At 40.9% G+C, this 25,700-nt stretch overlaps 1 protein-coding gene across 9 annotated transcripts in view; it reads right to left on the bottom strand.

Annotated features, from left to right (window-relative positions):
• The window catches only part of POC5 (POC5 centriolar protein), a 37,958-nt gene extending 21,087 nt beyond the window's left edge, over positions 1-16,871 (bottom strand). For 3 of the 9 annotated variants that reach the window (XM_082457262.1, XM_082457265.1, XM_082457266.1), the window contains exons 1-5: positions 16,730-16,871; positions 13,202-13,297; positions 5,897-6,038; positions 4,009-4,095; positions 679-884 (exon numbers count right to left, since the gene is read on the bottom strand). In XM_082457262.1, coding sequence (XP_082313388.1) covers positions 679-884; positions 4,009-4,095; positions 5,897-6,038; positions 13,202-13,285 — 519 coding nt within the window. In that variant the 5' untranslated portion in view covers positions 13,286-13,297; positions 16,730-16,871. Of the gene's footprint in view, positions 1-678; positions 885-4,008; positions 4,096-5,896; positions 6,039-6,339; positions 6,497-13,201; positions 13,298-16,729 lie in introns of those variants that run through there. The other 6 variants (XM_082457264.1, XM_082457263.1, XM_082457268.1 and 3 more) reach the window with 6 other exon arrangements.
• Between the last annotated feature and the right edge of the window lie 8,829 nt (positions 16,872-25,700).

The raw sequence follows: 25,700 nt of genomic DNA, 5'->3' as shown, positions 1-25,700 counted from the left end.
TTAGAAATGCACCATCTTAGGGACTTCCCTGGTGGTGCAGTGGTTAAGAATCTGCCTCCAGTGCAGGGGACATAGGTTCGAGCCCTGGTCCAGGAAGATCCCACATGCCACGGAGCAACTAGGCCTGTGCTCCACAACTACTGAGCCCGCGCTCTAGAGCCTGCAAGCCACAACTACTGAGCCCACGTGCCACAACTACTGAAGCCCGGGAGCCTAGAGCCTGTGCCCCACAACAAGAGAAGCCACCACAATGAGAAGCACACACACAGCAATGAAGAGTAGCCCCCGCTCACCGCAACTAGAGAAAGCCCATGTGCAGCAACGAAGACCCAATGCAGCCAAAAATAAATAAATAAAACTAAATAAAAAATTTAAAAAAAAAGTGGTACAGGTCTAACTATGTGCGTTTCAAAAAAAAAAAAAAAAAAAAGAAATGCACCATCTTGGACCATGGCCAAGACCGACTGAATAAGAAGCTGCAGTTTAACAGAATCTCCAGGTGATTCATATGGACGTTAACGATTGAGAGGCACAGATTTAAGACACTGGACTGATCTAAGGCAACTAAAGTATTTTTTTTTTTAACTTTTTAATTCAAAGAAAAGAAGAATAAACAGTGGAATCAAGAGCAAAACTGCTATACTACATATTAAACAATGTAAGTGAACACTGTAATACCTTAAGACCTGAACTCCAATGATCAAGCACATTTTCCATCTTTTGAAGGTTTTCATCAGAAATAAGAAAATCGGTCCCAACTACTTCATGGGCATCTACAGGACTAGCATTAGACCTTGGTGAGGGAGAGTCAACTAAAAGATTCGAACTGAAGAAGTCCATAACCAGGTGAGGTGACTTCCTTGGGGACGACACTGGTGATGACCCTAGAAGAAAAGAAAAGTTGGCGTGGTGAGCTACATTGAGAATAAGCCCAGCTGGTAAGGAGTTATACTGGAAGCCTACAAGATGTCAGTTATCTGTGGAGGCTGAGGAAAATGCAGAGAATGGACTTGCAGTGTACTGAATCTGGCTATTTTAAATTTCAGTATTGTCACTGATTTAGGACTGACCAGCACAAGAAGTCTCCTACACCTCCCTCCCCCACCCACAAATGACCTCCATCCCAAATAAGGATGTTTCATATACCTAGGTATAGCCTGAGCTGAAACTGTTATCATTCACATCATCATAGCAACATTTACTAAGTGCTTTTTATGTTCCTGTAATAAAAACGTCATAAGGATTAGCTTATAATACACACTACTCTAAGAAAAAGGTATTATTATCTCCATTTTACTGATGAGGAAACTGAGGTTTAGAAAGGGTTAAGTAATTGACCAAGGTCAGAGTGGCTGTATATAAGTCATTATTACTTTATGTAAAACAATGGGGTGGGGTTTTTTTTTTAATTAATTAATTTATTTATTTATTTATTTTGGGCTGTGTTGGGTCCCCGTTTCCACGCGAGGGCCTTCTCCAGTTGCAGCAAGCGGGGGCCACTCTTTATCGCGGTGCGCAGGCCTTTCACTATCGCGGCCTCTCGTTGCCGAGCACGGGCTCCAGACGCACAGGCTCAGCAGTTGTGGCTCATGGGCCCAGCTGCTCCGCGGCATGTGGGATCCTCCCAGACCAGGGCTCGAACCCATGTCCCATGCATTGGCAGGCGGACTCTCAACCACTGCACCACCAGGGAAGCCCCTGGGGGGGGTTTTAACACTACTAAAATTCAACACTATAAGAGACTAGTTTAGTTTATCAGACACTCAGTTGTAAGGCACCCTGTGAGCCTCCAACATATAGGTGAGAAATATATGTATCTATATATATGTATGTACATATGTACATCACTCCCACCTCCTTCCCATGTACATGGGGGGTTGGTGTGAGAGCCAGAGCCAGAAAGAGAATTGGTATCTATCTTTAAGAAGCACAAAAATAGAAAAGTTACTATTTTATCACACATGAATATTGGAATTACAGACTATTCATCATAATTTCTCATGTATCTCACACTTTTACTATAAGGGTCCTAATAACCAGGACTGAAGGGCTTTCCTCTTTTCCTTACTGAATGTATCAAACAAAGAATAATCTACTATAGAACTTGTTATTTAAAAGTAAATCTTTCCAGAATACTTTGCAAAAGGGAAAATCGTTCCCTAATACATATATTTTGTGTAAAAAAAGGTATCAAAAAATGGTTCAGGCTAGTCATACAATGAAACACTACCTACATGTTCTGAAGATGGTTAAGGAACCCAAAGAAAAAGGCAGAATGACAAAGTACATGAATATTCTCTTTTACTACAATTAGATCTGCACTCAGGGAAAAAGCATGGCTCTGCTTTTTTTTGTTGTTTTTAAATATATACTCACCTTTTAAAAAATAGCATCAACTTAATAATTTGGGAGGCTCCAAGTCTTCCATTTATAAGTGAGAAAACTAAAGGATAGAGGCATTTCTTATATGGTGGCTTAAATGGTCCTTACATTAAATAACACTGAATCACATAGTAAGAAAAGTCTATTTTTATTATTCTATGTCAAAGAAAAAGTTTCAGTCTGGTGTTAGTATGCTTTTACAACCTCTTTAACACTTGCTAATCTCACCCTTCAACAAAGAAAAAACAGACTTCAGGCTGAACATATCATCACTACTAGTATTCAATCAAAATTTAACAACTTTGTTTTAGTTGCATTTATTTTAACCATTGCTTTCTAATTGTAACAAGTATATATTATTTTTATGCGATAATCAATAACGACAGATATAAATTTTCCTTTTAAAATGGATTTAAGCTAAAAATGAATATATCTAAAGAAAAACACTAAATAATAGGACAGGTGGTATAAAGATGGGACAAACGTCATTAAGTTTGTACATGGATGCCTGAAAGCTGGGAAATAATGTTCTGGTTTATGAAAAAAATTAAATTGGCCAAAATGATATCCCATTAAATCTTTAAAAATATCTGCCCTTTGGGACTTCCCCGGTGGTCCACTGGGTAAGACTCCACACTCCCAACACAGGGGGCCCGGGTTCGATCCCTGGTTGGGGAACTAGATCCCTCACGCATGCCACAACTAAAAGATCCCACATGCTGCAACGAAGATCCCACGTGCTGCAACTAAGACCCAGCACAGCCAAAATAAATAAATAAATATTAAAAAAAAAATCTGCCCTCTAATCTAGCAGTTTTAAGAAAAAAACGTCACACATTATAATGCATTAACCTGTCTTAATTGTAGTATCTGGACATCTTGCAAAATAATTTATTTTTTTTAAAGATTTTTTTGATGTGGACCATTTTTAAAGTCTTTATTGAATTTGTTACAATACCGCTTCTGTTTTATGTTTTGTTTTTTTGGCTGAGAGGCATGTGGGACCTTAGCTCCCCAACCTGGGATTGAACCTGCACCCCCTGCACTGGAAGGTGAAGTCTTAACCACTGGACTGCCAGGGAAGTCCCCCAAATTATTTTATTTATTTTTATAAATTTATTTATTTAATTTATTTATTTTTGGCTGCACTGGGTCTTCGCTGCTGCACACGGGCTTTCTCTAGTTGCAGTGAGTGGGGGCTACTCTTCGTTATGGTGCGCGGGCTTCTCACTGCAGTGGCTTCTTTGTTGCGGAGCACAGGCTCTAGGTGCACGGGCTTCAGTAGTTGCAGCATGCGGGCTCAGCAGTTGTGGCTCGCGGGCTCTAGAGCGTGGGCTCAGTAGTTGTGGTGCACGGGCTTAGTTTGCTCCGCGGCATGTGGGATCTTCCTGGACCAGGGCTCGAACCCGTGTCCCCTGAATTGGCAGGCAGATTCTCAACCACTGCACCACCAGGGAAGCCCCCCAAATTATTTTAAATAGTATTACTTAATAAATTAGCAATAATAGCATTTAAAAATCCTGCCAATAAGTAATATGCTGCAATTATTCCCCTTACTACATGGATAATATTCACCAAGCACAAAATGTTGTATATTAATAAAAATAAGCTAAGGAAAAGTCATACCGTCTGTCTTTGAATGACTTGAAATATTTAAATCACATCTTTTTCCAACTTCCATCCTCGTTTCTCTTACTGCAGGGCTATTTCCTGCTGAAAAGAAAGAGATTTTTCTTTTAATTAAACCTAACCAGTCTTATGTAGAATGCCTAATCACACATACCTAATTTAAGAAGGTAGCTGTACACAAGTCAGATTTTAGAACAAGGAAAATACAGTATGCTGGGGATATAGGAACATTAAGACAAAGAATAGGAAGAAAGAAAAAAATTTGACTAGAAAAGTCTTATTGTATCATTAATAAGCTCAATTCACCCAAAAAATATGAAAAAGAATTCAGTCTACTAATGGCATTCAATTCACACTAAAAGAGTAAGTGGATGAATGACATTAGAACTTAGAAAAGCTGTCTTATCCTACAACACTGGATATTTCCGGGGCCCACTGCTTTTCACTAGCTGCATTCAAACTAAAGTGACACCGGTTACCCCCAAATAGGGACTTCTTTACTTCCACCTCAGAAACCTTTAGTCAATACATGGCGAAAAGGAAACTGGGAAAAAATATCTCACAAGGATGGCTGTGACAGAGGCTTACAGAGACTTTGCCAACTTCAACACACCCTATTTATACCAAGCAACGGCAATACCAAGAGTAAAGAGAATGGGATAAATTTACGTAGTCCATTCTAACCAAGTCTGTGTGTGAATCAGGATATCTAAACTCACTGCATGTTGTATGCTTAGATCTCAAATCCTTTTTGAAAAGGGCAGACCATAAACAAATGAATACTATCTTACATGCTAGAAAAGACCAGGGTTCTTAGGTCCCAAGTGATTGCTTTAAGAGAGTATTCAGCACTTCGGGTTTGCTCAGTAGGAAGTGCATATAATCAAAACATGGTCGAGATCACTGATGGACAATGACTAAATCCAAGGGTCATATCTCTTGAAGATCAACAGAATTTGGGCAGAAAGTGTTCAGTGTTAGTACGTTTCAGTGTTAGAAGAAATATGTATGTTTTGAGGTTCTGGTCCTATTTGTTGATCCAGTGCAGTAGGCTGAGAAGCAATGAAAACTCCATGTCTACAGCGGGAGAGGAACAACAGACACTAGGGCTGTGACTTACCAGGAACCCAAGACCCTGCTGGCTCTGACTAGGCTGTGTCATGTGCTTCAGCAAGGGGTCCTTGGAGTTACGCTTATTGTTGATAACTGCCCATTATCAGGGCTGTTTTAGGAGGGCTATCTGCGCCCCTTGAAAGAACACTTGTTTTGAGTGAGCTGTTTGGAATCTTGTATCGAATAAGGAACAGATAGGTAAAAGGAGCTTTATCCTGCTTTCTCTACCTTTCACTCACTCATCTATCAACACACATCCTGGTTTGTATTAGTTCTCAATTCTGTCAGCGACACAGTTCAAAGATGGGTTCGCCTTTGCGGTAACAATCCAAACAGTCCTCCGGGCCCATATAAATACTGCTGACAAAGTCCCAGCACATGGTTCATGAACTTAAGGGGTTCTGAGGGCTACCTATAGACCATCTCTAATTTGGGGGCTTGGGCATTTCGTTTCTAGTGTCTCCTGGCATAAAACCATTGTAACACGTACAGAGATGCAACATACTCCACTAAGAGACATGTAATTGCTACAGTGTTGCTCTAATTTTATGACTTTTCATAAAATAGCTAAACGAAGTTCAAATAAAAATCCAACTGTTATATAAGAGCCAAGAAAAACGTATTAAAATGTAAAATTTCCCCCAAATTATAGTGATATACACTGTTGATTGAGAAGAATCATTAGAGAAGTATTTTCACAGTCAAAAGTCAATAGCATTAAACAACTCAGTAACATCTTAAATGAAGAGACATCTCAAAAAATATACATAACCTGGATTTTGAAGAATATCATCAATTATAGTAGGAATTCTAATATCTGGCACCACTTCTCCCTTAGAATGAGACGGCTGTGAAGCACCTGATTCAATATTTGGAGTCACGATAGCATAACGAAGCAGCTCTTCATACTCTTCCTATGAGAAGCCAACAATAAATAATGTAGTATATCCCTGTCACAAGGGACACTCAGGCAAAAGAATGGTAAAGGCACAAAGATGTTCTCTACTTCAGTTCCCAAAATAGTGTGCCTAAATGATAGTAAGGAATGTGTACTTTTATGTTTTTCATTCATCATTTACTCACTCTTGTAGTAAGTAAAATTTCTTAAAAACAAGCAAAAAATCCAACAAATATACCTACCCAAATTTCTTCTAGTGCTAATGCCTTAGTACCCATATTCCTTCAGCATGTCGATTTAAAACGGTGACACATTACCTAGAGCAGTTTCCTGAAGCTGATCAACATCTACAACACAGAAGAGCCCTCTTTCAATTGGCAGCTGCTCGCAGGTGGGAAAAGACACAGCAATTTCTCTGCTTTTCTGAAATTTAGTTCTAAGATGCTGCTCCCAAAGACTCCACAACAGGAAGGTCTAGGGATGAAAAGTAGTTTTGGCTCTGATCAATCCCTGCTCCCTCCCAATTCTACAACAACCCTGAGTCTCTTTTCATATGTAAGCATGGAAAGAGTATGAGAGAGATACTGGAAGAGAAAGAATACTGAAGATAAAAAGAGAACACAATGCCAACCTGCATTCTACCTGCTGGCACATCATGGCACATGCCAAAGGAGGATAAAAAAAAGCACGCCACAAAGTGTAGACCTTACAGGAATATTCCTCAAGTTAAAAAAAAAAAAAAAGTGGAATTTCCTAATATAGATAGTTAGATATTTGTTTAGCCAAACCAAAAAATTCTATCAGTGAAGTAAAAAATATACTGGAACTTAGTCTCCATTCAAAAGGGGTTGGTCACTGAGGCAACAAATATTCCTATTCAGGAGTAATTTCTAAGGATATTACGCCATGGACCCAGAGAACGTCTTTGCAGTAAAAATGGGGGGAAGATTTTCAAGAATATGAAATGTCATTATTCTAAAGAATTATTTAATATTAATTTTTCTCCATAAAAAGTTTAGTTCAGATATAGAAAATTCCACTATCATCATTTCATTAGTCGTAACTGTCTTATTATTTGATTCACCTTCAGGATGAATAAAAATGATGCTAAAAATTACCTCCTTGAAGTGTCACAGTAAATATCTGCTGAACTGAGTTAACAGAGATTCTGTCTAAAGCAAAGAAAGAACCTTACCTTTAATAAGACCGTTATGAAATGGTATAGGTGTTTGAAAATTAGCAACCCTTACTTTTTCCCTGTTTTCTATGAGTAAGAATATTTAACTGTCTAAACACACTCAAGTTTCTGGCCATGAATATATCATAGTGTCTTGTGTTTTCCAAAAGAATAGATGTAATTGCAGTCAGAGTTCTAAAGTCAGAACTACCTTGTAGACTCTGTAAGTAGTCAATATCAATACGTTTCAAACTAGTTTCCAAGAAGGTACTTCAGGGAATCCACAATATTTTCTTCATATTTCATTTTTAAGCTATTTAACTCTTTAAAAAACTAATAAAAGAGCATACACTATCAAAGGTGCCATATATACTAAATTTTAACAGGCCAGAAGCTGTATATTATTAAATTTGTTTGTTGATTGGAATAAAGCTCCTTCTGCCATTGATGTCAAATTCTTGTGAATGTGTCATAGATTGGAAAGGTTGTAGCTCTGTACAAGTTTATTTTTTGTTGTTATTTTAACTTCACACCTGTACACATCTGCTCAAGTAAGCTGTACAGGTGAGCACACAACTATGACATAAGTGGTCCACACCAACTACCAGCCACTCAAACTCAAGCACATCTGATGGGGCCAGTCCCTCCTTATGACACGAGAGTGATGAGCTGTGTGGTAGCCAGTGACTTCACACCTTGTCACATGCTTATCATTAGCACTTATTCCAAGTTTGAGTCTTTGGGTGCTGCTTGTGTGATAAAAAAGTTTGAAGAGGTGATAGATTTTTGTTGGTGATTCAACACTGAATCAAAAATTTCCTAGCAATTCTTTTTTACACTTCAAATCAGTTTAACTGAAAATGAGATATGTTATTAAAAATCTACTATTTTCAACTACTTATATTGAGAATCAGAATTTTCTTGTTAATTTGTAACCCAAACAAAATATAGAAGTAAACTGGATACTTAGGTTTTTTTTTTTTTTTTTTTTTAAATTATGAGTGTCTCAGGAGCCATGTCCTAATCCCTTTTTTTTTTTTTTTCTTTAAAGATTTATTGATTGATTGATTGATTGCTACGTTGGGTCTTCGTTTCTGTGCTAGGGCTTTCTCTAGTTGTGGCAAGTGGGGGCCACTCTTCATCGCGGTGCGCGGGCCTCTCACTATCGTGGCCTCTCTTGTTGCGGAGCACAGGCTCCAGACGCGCAGGCTCAGTAGTTGTGGCTCATGGGCCTAGTCGCTCCGCGGCATGTGGGATCCTCCCAGACCAGGGCGCGAACCCGTGTTCCCTGCATTAGCAGGCAGACTCTCAACCACTGCGCCACCAGGGAAGCCCGATACTTAGGTTTATAATACTGCACCGGCCTTCGAGTATCCCCCAATTTCAAATGTACGTTTATCAAGGCAGCTCCATTGTTTTTCCGTACTGCTTTTATGAGAAGTAAATGTCACAAATTTGAATTTATGAAATAAATCTATACAACTGTAGTTTGGCTTTAATCTTTTTATATTGGAATTTGAAGTAAAATTGTTTGAAGAAAGAGTTTATGCTTGATAGATGTTTATGCTTGGTAGATGTTTGAAAACTGCTAGTCTTTAGGGGAATTAAATGTAAAGGAGTGACTTGGTTTCAGTTTCAACCTCGATTTAAAATTTAACATAGATTACTTATATGCAGTAAATTTCAGTCATAGCAAATACCGATTTTTACATATATTAAGGCTAGCAACAGAAGAGAAACAGAGATATTGCAAAGACAGCACTGTTAGAAAACTCAATCATCAGAATCTTCTTCATATTGCTATAGCAGCTCCTTTGTTAGTGATGTCCTCTTCATGACAATAAGCACATGTCTGAGTTTTAAACTTACATTTCCTGATAGAAAGTAAGAGTCAGTATTTCACATAATGGTTATCACTGAGGTTGAAGGCTCTTATCAGAAAAAAAAATCATTTAGAGTATCAGAGACACAACATTTAATTTTTATGTAAACAAAAATAACTAAGTCTTTAAATAGATGTGAAAAGCCTTAGGTTTATATTTCCTGAACCATATCAGTTTTCCAGTTACTAGAATAAAAGGAAATTCCCAAATAGTCTGATAACTTGAGGCCATACACAAGATATTTCACTGGTTCCTACAACCCTGAATGTATGAGTCAGTCCTAATGAGCTAACTATCAAAATACATAAAACTTTAAGTACGATAACTTACTATGGTAGAGAGGCTAACAGGTCAGCAGCATCCATTTCCCCTTTATTCCTTTAAGTTAATAAAACTGCAGGGTTTGACCTAGGCAAATGGGCACCCACAGACATTTCTCAGCCTCCTTCGCAAGCAGGTGTGGCCAAGAGACCTGGTCTATGGGATTTGAATAGAAATGATGGGTGCGACTTCAGATCAAGTCCTTAAGAAAGAAGCTGCTTGCTTCCTATTCAGCTTTTCCCATGGGCTAGAGGTTGTAGTGAGTCAGTGCACTCACTGGCAATGCAAACACAGTCAACCCTAGGGCAGGGTTGAGCAGCAGGAGAGAAAAGACTGGGTCCTAAGATGACCACAAGACTATTTACCAGCTCAGATTTTTACAAGAGAGAGAATCAAACTTTAAGCCACTCACTTAAATCACTCTTGATTCCTGTTAAAGCAGCCAAAACAATATCCCAGTATAATCTGCAAACAGCCAAAGTAAACTTTTGATTTTGGCAAAGAACATATAAAAGTGTGGCTATTATGGAATGAATTTTTGTTCCTGCAAAATTCACATGTTGAAGTCCTAATCCCCTGGTGTGCCTGTATTTAGATAGGGGGCCTTTAAGGAAGTAATTACATAATTAAGGTTGAATGAAGTCGAAAGGGTGGAGTACTGATCTGAAAGGATTAATGTCCTTATAAGAAGAGAAAACAAAGAGCTCGCTCTCTCTCTCCCCTACACACATGTACCAAGGGAAAGGCCATGAGAAGGTGGCCGTCTGCAAGCCAGGAAGAGAGCCCTCTTCAGAAACTGACCCTGTCAGATCTTCATCTGGTGCTCCTAGGATACAGAACTGTGAGAAAATAAATTTTTGTTTAAACAACGCTGTCTATGGTATTTTGTTATGAGAGCAGGAGAAGATTAATACAATGGCTATCTTATATTTGTATTTTGATGTCAATTAACTTCTTAGCATCTCCTTCCTCTGGAGGCAGTTACAACTAGATGTAGCCAAATCAGCTCTGCTCGGTTAGTTTATTACCACAGGAATAAACTGTGCCTCTAGGAATGGAGGGGAAGTGAAAGTCAGAGACTTTAACTTGTGGCTTCCCTAGTTTGACCTCTGAAAAGGGAGAAAGATCCAAACATATGTTTCCAAGTTCCCACAACAATCATTATGAGTTAAAGGGGATGTAAACAGGTATACGTTAATAGGATTCGATGTACATATACATTTTAACTTACTTTAAAGAAAAAAAGTTTAAAAAATCAGTTATTTGAACAACTATTTTAGTTTCATATATGTAGATACAGGCCAAATGGGTTATTTTTTTAGTTAAGGATCAAAATAAATAATATTGTCTTTCTTAACTGTCAAAGATAACCTGCCTTAAGGTAAACAAGAATCTTAAAGTAATAACCCAAACTTGTAACTCTGCCCCTCCCCCCGCACCCCCCCCCCCACACCCAAGAGCTGGACTGATGTGAGCCTAAAATACAGCTGAACCCATGCATACCAGGTGCGGTGAGGACAACTGGCTGATATTTTTGAGTTGTGCTTAGAGGAAATTGTAAGTGAATAAGCACTATGGATGCTGCCCCTCCCTCCACATTTATCATCAACAGTTTTATGAAGCATTCACATATCTGAGACAGTAATAAAAACGCCCTTAAGAGGAATACTGATTTATGAGGGGCTTTTGTATTAAGTGTTTGGTGTTACATGTTTACTATATATGTTAAATTATATAATTATTTTATGTTATTTTATTTTTAACATCATTTTTGGTATTTCATTTTGAAATGTTTCCAGTAATGGAATATGGGCAGCTTTTCAATCGCAGGTGGGGTGACATTCTAAGTAGGTAACCAATAACACAAAATGATTTCTGGCATGTCTAGAAGATTCTTCCCCCTCCCTCTCTTAAAATTCTACTCTAGACATTTCTTTTGATGTAAAGCTTTGTTTCTTGACAAAATGACAACTTGAGATCTTATAAGGTGTTTACATTTTAGTATTAAAGGGTTCTGGACCCAACAATTACAATGTGTGAGTTTTTTCCCCACCACCACCAAGCAATTCTCAGACACCACTTGGGTGTCCTATAATACAACTCAATTCTGACACTTTCCACCAGAGATAGCATCAGATTCCAAAGGTGAAGGGATCAGTCCCACAAGACTGCCCTCCCCCACCCCACAACTTCAGATGCCAGTCGCAAGTTGAGGTTATCACCTGTGCTTCTGACCAACCAGCTATGGACTGGAGGTTCCAAAGACCCACTCCTTGGGTTTGAGTAATTTGCTAGAGGGCTCACAGAACTCGGAGAAACATTTTACTTACTAGATTACCAGTTTACTGTAAAAGGATATAACCCAGAAATAGCCAGATGGAAGGAATATACAGGGCAAGGTATGGGGAAGGGGCATGGAGCTTCCGTACCCTCTCCTGGCAGGCCAGTCACCCAGCACTCACATGTGTTCACAAACTGGAAGCTCCCCAAACCCAGTCCTTTTGGGTTTTGATGCAAGCTTCATTAAATAGGCATAATTGAATAAATCAATGACCACTGGCGATTGATTCAACTTCCAAGACCCTCTCCCCGAGGTCAGGGGGGTGTGACTGAAAGTTTCAACCCTCTGATCACATGGTTGTCTCTCCTGGCAACCAGTCCCCATCCTTAGGTGAGGTCCAAAAGTCACATCATCAACATAACAAAAGATACCATCATTCTCACTAGTTAGGAAATTCCAATAGGTTTAGGAGCTCTGTGCCAGAAATGGGATGAAGACCAACTATTTATTTATTATAACTCACAATATCACAGGTATAAATAAGTTAATCAGTTCTCTCCTGAAGGAAGTTTGGATATGGCAAAGATGAAGGGTGCAGGACAACACTGTTGCCTAAAGAGATTGCACTATATGGGAGAGGTAACATCCAAAGGGAAGGCAAGGATGAAACATCTAAGTCACAATTCCAGACCACTTTTACCCTAGTAAATATTCACAGATACTTTTCCAATAGCTTCCCAATTCCTAAACCTGTCATTTCAATTAAAGGAACACATCTGTTTCATAAAGTATTTCCCTAAAGCTTCTGTCATCTTATGCAGTGCCAATAAAAACTTACTCTACTTAGGCATAAACATACCATCCAGCTTTTCCCCTCTTAAGTAATATAACCATAAAACCCAAGATATACCGTGTCAGTATTCTCTCATTTAAAATCTACTCTAGAAATCTGAATCCATATTTTTGATGATAAAACTTAGAATTAAAAGAAACTGAAAACATTTCATATAAAAGCCACGCCTTCTGTAGTCAGTGTACCTGTCACTGTCCCGGTCCTGGGCACCAGCAGGTGCTGAATGGTGTGGCAACAGGGCCCGGAACCAAGAGTGGAACACTGGGGAATCTAGGGCCCCAGAACTCTGGATGGTTTGATATTGGATTAATTTGCATTAAAGTGAAAGCAGCATTCATATGAGAGAGCTACAAAGAGAAAATTTCAAGAAAAAATGTTTCTTCAGATTTTCAGCTTCTCCTCTCATTGTGTTGTTTGAAGCCTTTGTACAGAGAATGCTGGAAGCGTTCATGATTATTTTCTGAAAGGTTAACTAAAACAATGTAAGGTATTTCCCAAGGTTTGTAAAATAATTCCCAAAGTTTGATATTATTATAATTTGATACACATTATAATTATAAATGTAAATGGCATGAATAAATGAAAAATGTATTCCTAGTTTTCCCTCATATTGTCACTTGTTTGAAATAAACAAGTCATGACAAATTTAGACATGTCTTCCTACCTGAAGATCTGAAGAGACAGAACTGCCTCGGTCGGAGTCATTGTGCAAAACTGGAGGTGAGCATTTCTCCTCATCTGATGACATTCTGTACAAATACTATAAAACAGGAGAAGCTAACTTTAGTTTGTTTTTGCAATATTTAAACTAAAATAAAATGTTTTCTATATACATATATGTGTGTGTAATAACATCCTACCCTGTAAACAATAACCATTCGATACGTTAAAATCATTCAACATATTGAACACCCACATACAAAATCACTGGGCAAGAAAAAAATAAAGACTCACTTCCCAACGAGTGAGTTTATAATGTAGTCAAGGAGATGAGACAAATACATGAAAGGTTAAAGAAAAAATGGAGGCTCCCCAGAGAAAGCCATGGTAGGGGCTGCTGAGAATCAGAACGTGTGATCACTGTTCAACAGTGTGTGAGGACCTAGGTGCTGCATCCTTTCCTACAAGATACTGAACCAAAAGAGAAAGAACAAACTGTGTAAATTCTCTGCTTGGCGAACGGACCTTTTGGGAATACTATTTTAAGAAAAGCAAGCCTATATGGAACAATAGATTCTAATACCATGCAAAGAAAAACTGTTTAAGGTCTTAACCAAAAAAATAAATAATAATAAAAGTACTGTTAGTAAGAAGTACATAAGTTCCTTAAAAGGCATGTAATGACTATTCAAATGAGCCGAACACCAGTTATATGTAAGACACTGGTGAGAAAGGTAAGATGAAGAAGTCCTTATCCTCAAGGACTCTGCAATCTGTAAGGAGGGCCAGACATGTATATATCAGAAATGACTGATGATAAAAGTGCTGTTAGATCCTAAAACAACAGAGGCACAAAGTAGGGAGGTCAGAGTAGTCTTTTTCACAGGGTAGGATGGTGAGAGTGTGAAGGAGTGGGAATAAACGATCAGGGTGTTGAGACCTGAAAGACAGATAAAAGATTAAAGGATATGCAAGGCAATAGCGCAGCACAAGCAAAGACAATGAGGCATGGACACATACTCCAGGAACTGCAAGTAGTTTGTGAGGCTAAAGCAAAGGGTACAAAGCAAGGTCTGGCTAAGGATGAAAACAGGCAAGGTAAGGAGCAGCCAGATCATGGAAGATCATAATTATGTCATGGTAAAAAGTTTCACCTTTCTTCTAAGAGAAGTTATTAAAGTCTTAAACAAGTGATAACATGATCAGGCTTGTCTTTTAGAAAGATCACTCTGCCAGCTTTCAGGATGGATTTGAGAGGTGGGATACTGAAGAAAGAGCAACGGAGAGCCAACTGCAGTAGTCCAAGAGATAAATGTTCCCTCTGGCAAATGGGGAGGTGAATGGAGGAGGCAGCAATGGGAAGTGGACGGAGTTATGCCTGTGAGACAGCTGCGTTATGGCAGTGGAAATTCGAGATCATGATCAACAATTGGTTAAGGGGTTAATGGGAGGAAATGTTGATCTCTTCCAGATTTCTGGCTTGCAACTAGATGGATGGTAGTGCTACTCCCCAAGGCAAGGAATACAGGAAGACAAGCAGGTTGGGAGGAAGGGTAATGGACTATCAGACTTGTTGGGTGTGAGGTGCCTCTGAGGCACGGAAGTGAGGCTGCAGGTATGCGGTATCTGGCCACACTACTTATGCAACGCACAACTCCAAGGACTGCCATTCACAATGGCTACGACGTGAATGGTGCTTTCTGGAGTTAAGCAAGGTGGGAGCCCTGCACTGGATGTATAGGTTTGGAGATTCATTTTGAGGAATCGTCAGCATAATGGGAACTGCTGAAAAAAGGGAGAGGATAAGATCACTTATGAAAAGGAGTGTGAGAGAGAGTTCTTATTCTGAGGTCCTTACACCCAAACTGTATGCAATATTTTTAGCACATGCGTATTTTTCTAGGAAGAGGATTCTCAGCTTCCAATATGTGTCCAGAGGGTACTATAACCTTAGTGAAGTTAAGGGCCACTACTGTAGCAAGAGGAGGGTTAAAATCAGAACCGCTAATATTTAAAGGGGAAGTGAAGAAGAGCCAGCAAAGATGGAAAAGGAAGTCAGAACAGTAGAAAAACGAGAACAGCATCACAAAAGCTTCCAGGAGGGAGTGAGTGGTCAGAAACAGATGCCAAAGGAAGATGAGAATCTGATAAGAGTCCCTTGAATTTGGCAATCAGGAAGTTGCTGGGGCATTTAGCCTGAACAATTTCAGTGGACAGTAGAACAAGTCTCAATCACAGTGGGCTGAAAATTAAGAGATGAAGAAACTTAAATAGAAAGGTTAGATACCGGGAGAAGTGCAATATTAGAATGGAAACATAGGTTGGGGCTAGACTGTGGAAAGGAAATTTCAACTTTATTCAATGAGCATTACTGTGTAGAGACATGATAAGTAAATGAAATCTCAGCATGACTGACTTTAGTTAAGCCAATTAGGGAGGATAAAATAAGCACATACATCTGCAGCAAGGAATGACTGCTTCACGGATTTTAAATCCACCACTGTGGTAACTTTGTCCCTTCTATTTCAATTCACTTCTTCCTTTAGGATGTGTTTGCAGACTGGCAATAAGGGGGGCAGGGGTTGGGGGGTGCTGATTATTTAAAAAACAAATAAGCTTAAAAGTATGGTCAGATCTCAAAAAGGATTTCTGAATATAGATACTGCAGACACAAGACAACTACTGTACTTTTGGAAAATATGCTATAAATCTTCCATCTGCCCTGTTTTGAAGCCAACAAGGTATGACAGTTTATCTAAAACTCTACCAACAGTAGCATTTTCCTTACTGTTTCTAGTTCAGAGACAAAGGAGAAAAATGAAACTTGCTTTGATGGGAAGCAGATGTACATCAGATAACTAAATTTTCAGTATTCTCTAACCCAAGATATCAGAAACCACGAGATAAAAAGTTCCGAGCGCTTGTCTATTGCCAGAGAAATCAAATTACATCTTGGTAATTGCCTGGCTGACAGGGGAAGCAGGGTCCGGGAATTCAAATTAACCTCCAAGAGGCAGAGAAAGAGTGAATTAACTTGCGAGCTGGCAGCAGGGTGACGTCCCTGAGCCCTCGAGCTGTCTTAGCTGCAGTCAAGGAGAGGGGCTGCGCCAGCCCCTCCCCACGTCAGGGACTACAGGCAGAGGGAAAGCAGCTGCGAGCAAGCAAAGGGCTACAAATTCTCTTCAATCACTTTCTCTTACCCCTGCGTTAATCGAATTCTTACTTAAAAACAAAGGGTTAGACATGGTCATTTTACCCCCTAACGTTTTAAATGACCCGAACCTATAGCGACAATACCGCTATACTTCAGGCACCCCTCACTCCTGCCCTCTCTTCCTGGACGCCTCGGAGGGAAAAAAACCTCTCGACCTTGCCGCCCCGCAGAACAGCTGAAGGGCCCTCGTTTCGGGAAGATGCCCCCAGCCCTGTCCTGTTCGATCCCCGGGGGCGCCAACCCAGGCCGAGACACTTTAAACCCCACTCCAGTGCCTCCGCCAAGGGCGCGGGGCCCGCCCGCGGCGCCGCTACCCACCACCTCGGCTCTCCGCAAACACGGACTCCTTCCTCCGCGTCTTCTCTCAGCGTCGCCGCTGAGACAACAGTGAGTCCAGCGGCTTCCTCAGCAGCAACCTGACGGTTTCAAACTGCACGGAGGAAATAAGGACGGCCCCGAGCATTGGCCCCGAGCTTCAGCAACCTGCCGTCTGATTGGTCTGAGATCCGGGGGCGGGGCAGGAGGGAGAAGCCGGAATTAAGTTACTTAGGGAGAGCCTCGCCTCATACATCCGCTTGTTCGGAGGGGGCGGAGTCTTAGGGAGCCCCGCCCAGCGTACAGGAGCCCGTGATCAGTTCCGTTGTGCGCCTGCGGGAGACCAGGCGGCTCTGAGAGCCGGTTTGGTTAGAAGCTGGCGAGCGGGTCTGAAGTCAGCTAGGATGCTATGCAGCTGTCTGTGCGATAATGCCCATAGCCTATGCGTGTGGTCCTCATGTATGTGAATCATCTGCTTCCACAGGTGCCCTGCAGCAGAATCACTAACCCCCCACCTGCTGATTCCTTCTGTCTTAGGCAGGGCCAGGGAATCTGAATTTTTAACAAAGACCAACAGTGATTCTGATGCAGGGGTCTGCGGACCAGGCTTTAAGAAACTGCTGGACTAGGTTTTACTAGTGACTTCAAACGAGTCAGATTGCAAGGCAAGCCCTTCGGGCGAAGTGAGTATTGACCTTAGAATCATCATAAGTATATCCTGGCTGTATCACGTACTCACTGTCACCTTGGATAATGCTATCCACATATAGGCTTGTAGGGGGATTAAATGACTTACTATATCTAAAATACCTATCGCATAAACATCAAAAAACTAGTCTTTCAGCTTATATTGGCATAACGGCTAGAGGTACGTTAGGATCCAGGTGGCAAAGGGAGTGCCCCAATCTGGAGAGCAAGTAATGAGATCCTGGTGAGTTTTCAGGCTCCCTGTGTTACCTGGAGGATGAGGTATCCGTTTCTTTTTCTGTAGATAGAAATGGCATAACCTGGGTCTCACCTACTTACCTGTTCACGGAGCCAGACTTCTATTTATACAAGCAATGAAATAAGAAGAGCACCAGCAGTTTCTTCAGCATAAGCTATGTTTGTTCTCTGCCCGCCACCTTTTCCATGCTTATAATAAAGGACAAATTCCTACTGATAGATACAAATTCATACCTGGTCCCAAAATCTGTTTTTTAATTGAATTACCATGTGGTGACCCCTTACACTCTAATTGTTTCTGATTCACTATCCCTGTGCCCTCCTGTACTTGGCTCCATGTTTCTCTTCTCTGTCCCTTTGGGGGGCAGATTTTCATAGAAAACTGTTGGCTAAGGCATCACCATTCTTCTGTGAAGCTACATCGAGAAAGAGAACAAACCTGTCTCCATGTTATGAATTTAGAACAGATTCTTTTTCAAAGGTTCCTAGAGGTGGAGCCAAAGAGAGAAAGGTAGACTAAAACCCTCCACAAACCCATGAAAATTAAATTGCCAGCTTGAACCCTGCGTAATTATTCTTTCAACAAATATTTATCTAACAGTCATCAGATGCAAAGCATTTTGTTGGTGCTAGGAATAGAGTGGTGAATAAAAATAGACACACTATGCTCTCATGGGACTTAGTCTAATTGGAAAACAGACATCAAATTAACAATACAAATGAATAAATAGTTATGAATTATGTTTGAAGTGAGGAGAAATCAGGAAATGTCTGTGTGATAAAGTACATTTAATCTGAGACCTGAAGGATGAGTAAATAAAGAACTAACTTTAATAAACACACATATAATGTTTTCTATGTTCAGGGCACTGTACAAATTAACTCATTTAATTCTCAGATTCTCCCTGTGACGTGGGCTCTGTTTCCACCTTCATTTTAAATATGTGAAAATTGAAACCCAGAGAGGTTATGTGTCTTGTCTAGGCATACACAGCTAATAAGAGCAAAACTGGTATTCAAATTGAGACAGTCTGGGCTCCAAAGTCCATGTCCTTATCACTCAAAATGTTCTGTTGGGAATAGCATCACTGTTATGGATTAGATGGTATCCTCCAAAAAAGATATGTTTAAGTCCTAAACCCTAGTACCTGTGAATGTGACCTTATTTGGATATGGGGTCTTTGCAGATATAATCAAGTTAAAATGAAGTCATACTGGATTAAGGTGGGCCTTAATCCAATGACTTGTATCCTTATAGGAGAGGGAAATTTAGACACAGAAGAGATACAGGGGAGAAAGGGAGGCAGAGATTGCAGTGATGCATCTATAAACCATGGAATGCCAAGTATCACCAGCAACCACCAGAAGCTGAAAGGCAAAGAAAGATCTTCCCCTAGAGTGTTCAGAGAGAGCATAGCCCTGGTGACACTGTGGATTTCTGACCTCCAGAACTGTGAATGAATAAATTTCTGTTGTCTCTTATATACACTACCAAATGTAAAATAGATAGCTAGTGGGAAGCAGCAACATAGCACAGGGAGATCAGCTCGGTGCTTTGTGACCACCTAGAGGGGTGGGATAGGGAAGGTGGGAGGGAGATGCAAGAGGGAGGAGATATGGGGATATATGTATACGTATAGCTGATTCACTTTGTTATACAGCAGAAGCTAATACAACATTGTAAAGCAATTATACTCCAGTAAAGATGTTTAAAAAAATTTCTATTTGTCTCAACCACCCATTTTGTGGTAATATGTTATGGCATCCCTAGGAAATCAATACAGTGGCCAAGGCCTTGAGGTAAGAAAACACTTATTATATCTGGATGATGAATAAAAGCAAGTAATCTTAGTGAAGTAGGGACAGGTACAGGATAAGGCTGCAGATGGAAGTGAGGGTTCTATGTTAAGGGTTTGAGATTTTACTTAAAGTCCATTGGGATATTTTTAGATGTTCAGGAGAGAGATGAAAACAATTTAGAATAGAGGGGTTGCAAGGGAGATGGAGAGAAGATGACAGATATGAGATATATTTTGGAAGTAGAATTGATGGGACTTGATGAATTGTATTTGAGATGAAAGAGGGAAGTGCTAAGAAGGATAATCCGGTTTCAAGTTTGTGACTTGAGCGACTGAGTGGATGACATTTACTGAGAAGGAGAACACTGGATGAGGATCAGGTTTTAAAAGGAGAAGATCAGGGGCTTTCCCTGGTGGTGCAGTGGTTGAGAATCTGCCTGCCAATGCAGGAGACACGGGTTCGAGCCCTGGTCTGGGAAGATCCCACATGCCGCGGAGCAACTAGGCCCGTGAGCCACAACTACTGAGCCTGCGCGTCTGGAGCCTGTGCTCCGCAACAAGAGAGGCCACAATAGTGAGAGGCCCGCGCACCGCGATGAAGAGTGGCCCCCACTTGCCACAACTAGAGAAAGCCCTCGCACAGATACGAAGACCCAACACAGCCAAAAATAAATAAATAAATAAATAAATAAAATTTTTGAAAAAGGAGATCAAAAGTTCATTTTTAAATATGCTGTTTGAAATACCTGGACATAGCCATGTGAGTGTCCATTAGGCCATTAGACATATATGTCTAGAGCTCAGAAAAGAGGTCGGGACACAGATACGTAAATCAAGGAGGCTTTGCATGTAGAAATTGTGGAGAATTTCAAAAATGGCTCCAATTATTCATCTCTTACTATGTCAGTGTCCTTTGCCGTGCCTTCTCATTAAAGGCAGATGGGATGTTAAGAAACATGATGGAGGCAGAGGCTTTTAAGATGCTTGTTGATTGGCTTGGCTTGCTTTTGCCCTCTGTTATCATCATAAGAACGTGTCTCAACTAGCCTAGTGGCAGTTAACAGTGTAGTAGACCTGAGTTGCCTGATCATCCCTGCTGAGGCCATCCTAGATCAGTCTATAGCCACCTGACACCCAGACAGGTGGGTAAGTCCAATCAAGGATGGCAGGACCACCCAGCCAACCTGCATAATCAGGAGCTAAATGAACACTGATTGCTTAAAGCCATTGTGCTTTGGGGTGGCTTGTTATGTAGAGTTATTGTGGTAATAAATAACTGAGAAGATGCAATTTAAAGTTAAGGAACTAGATGAGACAACCTGGGGGGAGAGAGTAAAGTGAGTAGAGAAGAGGGTTTTGAACTGAACCCTGGATTCCTCTAATGTTCAGAGGTTGGGTAAGAATGGAAGAGCCAGCAAATGAGACAGAAGGAGGGGCTGGAGAAGTGGGAGGAAAACCAGGAGAGGCTTCAGTAAAATGCTGGTGAAGTGACTACTGAGTTTGTCCATATAGATGCCTTTCCATGGGCCCTAAGTTCTGAACCTCTGGTCTGATATCTGTTTCCTTTTAATCCCCACTGTTTTAGGTTAAGCTGTTGCTAAATTTGGACTGTTTCTCTAGTTGCAGGTCTTTATTTCTTCTTTCTATAATTCACTCTTCACACTGCTTATAAATTATCTTCTTAAATTTGGATTACATCACTTCTTCCTCAAAAACCTTCCTTAGTATTACATGACATTCAAAGCTCTCCTAAATTCAGAAGGTCTATCCTGGAGTTTTCAAATTTACCAGGTACTAGGTGTACAACTTTGGGGAAGCTTTGTATCCTTTATGAGCCTAAGCTCATCTCTTCAAAGTTGAGAAAATAATAGAATCTACCAAATCTAAATCTAAAGCTAAACCTGAACCTGAACCTATATCTGTCTGTCTATCTATCTATCTATCTATCTATCTATCTATCTATCTATCTATCAAAAATCTATTCCCGAGGGGAGGAGCTTCAAGATGGCGGAAGAGTAAGACTCGGAGATCACCTTCCTCCCCACAAATACATCAGAAATACATCTACATGTGGCACAACTCCTACAGAACACCTACTGAACGCTGGCAGAAGACCTCAGACCTCCCAAAAGGCAAGAAACTCCCCAGGAACCTGGGTAGGGACGGACCTGCACCAGTGGGAGGGAGCTGTGAGGGAGGAAAGGTTTCCACACACTAGGAAGCCCCTTCGCGGGCGGAGACTGCGGGTGGCGGAGGGAGGAAGCTTCGGAGCCGTGGAGGAGAGCGCAGCCACAGGGGTGCGGAGGGCAAAGCGAAGAGATTCCCGCACAGAGGCTCGGCACCGAGCAGCACTCACCAGCCCGAGAGGCTTGTCTGCTCACCCGCAGGGGCGGGTGGGGGCTGGGAGCTGAGGCTCAGGCTATGCAGGTCGGATCGCAGGGAGAGGACTGGGGTTGGCTGCGTGAACACAGCCTGAAGGGGGCTAGTGCGCCACAGCTAACCAGGAGGGAGTCCGGGAAAAGGTCTGGAGCTGCCGAACAGGCAATTGACTTTTTCTTGCCTCTTCGTTTCCTGGTGCGCGAGGAGAGGGGATTCAGAGCGCTGCTTAAAGGAGCTCCAGAGACAGGAGCCAGCCGCGGCTATCAGCGCGGACCCCAGAGACGGGCATGAGACGCTAAGGCTGCTGCTGCCGCCACCAAGAAGCCTGTGTGCGAGCACAGGTCACTCTCCACACCGCCCCTCCCAGGAGCCGGTGCAGCCCGCCACTGCCAGGGTCCTGTGATCCAGGGACAACTTCCCCGGGAGAACGCACGGCGCGCCTCAGGCTGCTGCAACGTCACAGTGGCCTCTGCCGCCGCAGGCTCGACCTGCACTCTGTACCCCTCGCTCCCTGGCCTGAGGGAGCCAGAGCCCCCGAAGCAGCTGCTCCTTTAACCCCGTCCTGTGTGAGCGAAGAACAGATGCCCTCAGGCGACCTACACACAGAGGCGGGTCCAAATCCAAAGCTGAACCCCGGGAGCTGTACGAACAAAGAAGAGAAAGGGAAATTTCTCCCAGCAGCCTCAGGAGCAGCGGATTAAAGCTCCACACTCAACTTGATGTACCTGCATCTCTGGAATACCTGAACAGACAACGAATCATCCCAAATTGAGGAGGGGGACTTTGGGAGCAAAGATATATTATTTTTTCCCCTTTTTCTCTTTTTGTGAGTGTATATGTGTATGCTTCTGTGTGTGATTTTGTCTGTATAGCTTTGCTTTTACCATTTGTCCTAGGGTTCTGTCTGTCCGGTTTTTTTTTTTGTTTTTTTTTTTTTACTTTCTAAAATTTTTTTCTTAATAATTATTTTTTGTTTTAATAACTTTATTTTATTTTATTTTATCCTCTTTCTCTCCTTCTTTCTATTTTTTCTCCCTTTTATTCTGAGCCGTGTGGATGAAAGGCTCTTGGTGCTCCAGCCAGGAGTCAGTGCTGTGCCTCTGAGGTGGGAGAGCCAACTTCAGGACACTGGTCCACAAGAGACCTCCCAGCTCCACGTAATACCAAATGGCAAAAATCTCCCAGAGATCTCCATCTCAACGCCAAGACCCAGCTTCACTCAACGACCAGCAAGCTACAGTGCTGGACACCCTATGCCAAACAACTAGCAAGACAGGAACACAGCCCCATCCATTAGCAGAGAGGCTGCCTAAAATCATAATAAGGACACAGACACCCCAAAATACACCACCAGACGTGGACCTGCCCACCAGAAAGACAAGATCCAGCCTCATCCACCAGAACACAGGCACTAGTCCCCTCCACCAGGAAGCCTACACAACCCACTGAACCAACCTTAGCCACTGGGGACAGACACCAAAAACAACGGGAACTACGAACCTGCAGCCTGCGAAAAGGAGACCCCAAGCACAGTAAGTTAAGCAAAATGAGAAGACAGAAAAACACATGGCAGATGAAGGAGCAAGGTAAAAACCCACCAGACCTAATAAATGAAGAGGAAATAGGCAGTCTACCTGAAAAAGAATTCAGAATAATGATAGTAAAGATGATCCAAGATCTTGGAAATAGAATAGAGAAAATACAAGAAACGTTTAACAAGGACCTAGAAGAACTAAAGAGCAAACAAACAATGATGAACAACACAATAAATGAAATTAAAAATTCTGTAGAAGGGATCAATAGCAGAATAACTGAGGCAGAAGAACAGATAAGTGACCTGGAAGGTAAAATAGTGGAAATAACTACTGCAGAGCAGAATAAAGAAAAAAGAATGAAAAGAACTGAGGACAGTCTCAGAGACCTCTGGGACAACATTAAATGCACGAATATTCAAATTATAGGGGTCCCAGAAGAAGAAGAGAAAAAGAAAGGGACTGAGAAAATATTTGAAGAGATTATAGTTGAAAACTTCCCTAATATGGGAAAGGAAATAGTTAATCAAGTCCAGGAAGCACAGAGAGTCCCATACAGGATAAATCCAAGGAGAAACATGCCAAGACACATATTAGTCAAACTATCAAAAATTAAATACAAAGAAAACATATTAAAAGCAGCAAGGGAAAAACAACAAATAACACACAAGGGAATCCCCATAAGGTTAACAGCTGATCTTTCAGGAGAAACTCTGCAAGCCAGAAGTGGCAGGACGTATTTAAAGTGATGAAGGAGAAAAACCTACTACCAAGATTACTCTACCCAGCAAGGATCTCATTCAGATTTGATAGAGAAATTAAAACCTTTACAGACAAGCAAAAGCTGAGCGAGTTCAGCACCACCAAACCAGCTTTACAACAAATGCTAAAGGAACTTCTTTAAGCAGGAAACACAAGAGAAGGAAAAGACCTACAATAACAAACCCAAAACAATTAAGAAAATGGGAATAGGAACATACATATCAATAATTACCTTAAATGTAAATGGATTAAATGCTCCAACCAAAAGACACAGACTGGCTGAATGGATACAACAACAAGACCTGTATATATGCTGTCTACAAGTGACCCACTTCAGACGCAGGGACACATACAGACTGAAAGTAAGGGGATGGAAAAAGATATTCCATGCAAATGGAAATCAAAAGAAAGCTGGAGTAGCAATTCTCATATCAGACAAAATAGACTTTAAAATAAAGACTATTACAAGAGACAAAGAAGGACACTATATAATGATCAAGGGATCGATCCAAGAGGAAGGTATAACAATTGTAAATATTTATGCACCCAACATAGGAGCACCTCAATACATAAGGCAAATACTAACAACCATAAAAGGGGAAATCGACAGTAACACAATCATAGTAGGGGACTTTAACACCCCACTTTCACCAATGGACAGATCATCCAAAATGAAAATAAATCAGGAAACACAAGCTTTAAATGATACATTAAACAAGATGGACTTAATTGATATTTACAGGACATTCCATCCAAAAACAACAGAATACACATTCTTCTCAAGTGCTCATGGAACATTCTCCAGGATAGATCATATCTTGGGTCACAAATCAAGCCTTGGTAAATTTAAGAAAATTGAAATCATATCAAGTATCTTTTCCGACCACAGCGCTATGAGACTAGATATCAATTACAGGAAAAGATCTGTAAAAAATACAAACACATGGAGGCTACACAATACACTACTTGATAACCAAGTGATCACTGAAGAAATCAAAAAATACCTAGAAACAAATGACAATGGAGACACGACGACCCAAAACCTATGGGATGCAGTAAAAGCAGTTCTAAGAGGGAAGTTTATAGCAATACAATCCTACCTTAAGAAACAGTAAACATCTCAAATAAACAAACTAACCTTGCACCTAAAGCAATTAGAGAAAGAAGAACAAAAAAACCCCAAAGCTAGCAGAAGGAAAGAAATCATAAAGATCAGATCAGAAATAAATGAAAAAGAAATGAAAGAAATGATAGCAAAGATCAATAAAACTAAAAGCTGGTTCTTTGAGAAGATAAACAAAATTGATAAACCATTAGCCAGACTCATCAAGAAAAAAAGGGAGAAGACTCAAATCAATAGAATTAGAAATGAAAAAGGAGAAGTAACAACTGACACTGTAGAAATACAAAGGATCATGAGAGATTACTACAAGCAATTATATGCCAATAAAATGGACAACTTGGGCGAAATGGACAAATTCGTAGAAATGCACAAACTCCCGAGACTGAACCAGGAAGAAGTAGAAAATATGAACAGACCAATCACAAGCACTGAAA

Source organism: Balaenoptera physalus, assembly GCF_965194825.1.
Source record: "Balaenoptera physalus genome assembly, chromosome: 3".
In the NCBI taxonomy this organism is placed as follows: Eukaryota; Metazoa; Chordata; class Mammalia; order Artiodactyla; family Balaenopteridae; genus Balaenoptera; species Balaenoptera physalus.
The sequence above is the reverse complement of the archived record's forward strand: the minus strand, read 5'-3'. Positions and strand labels throughout refer to the sequence as shown.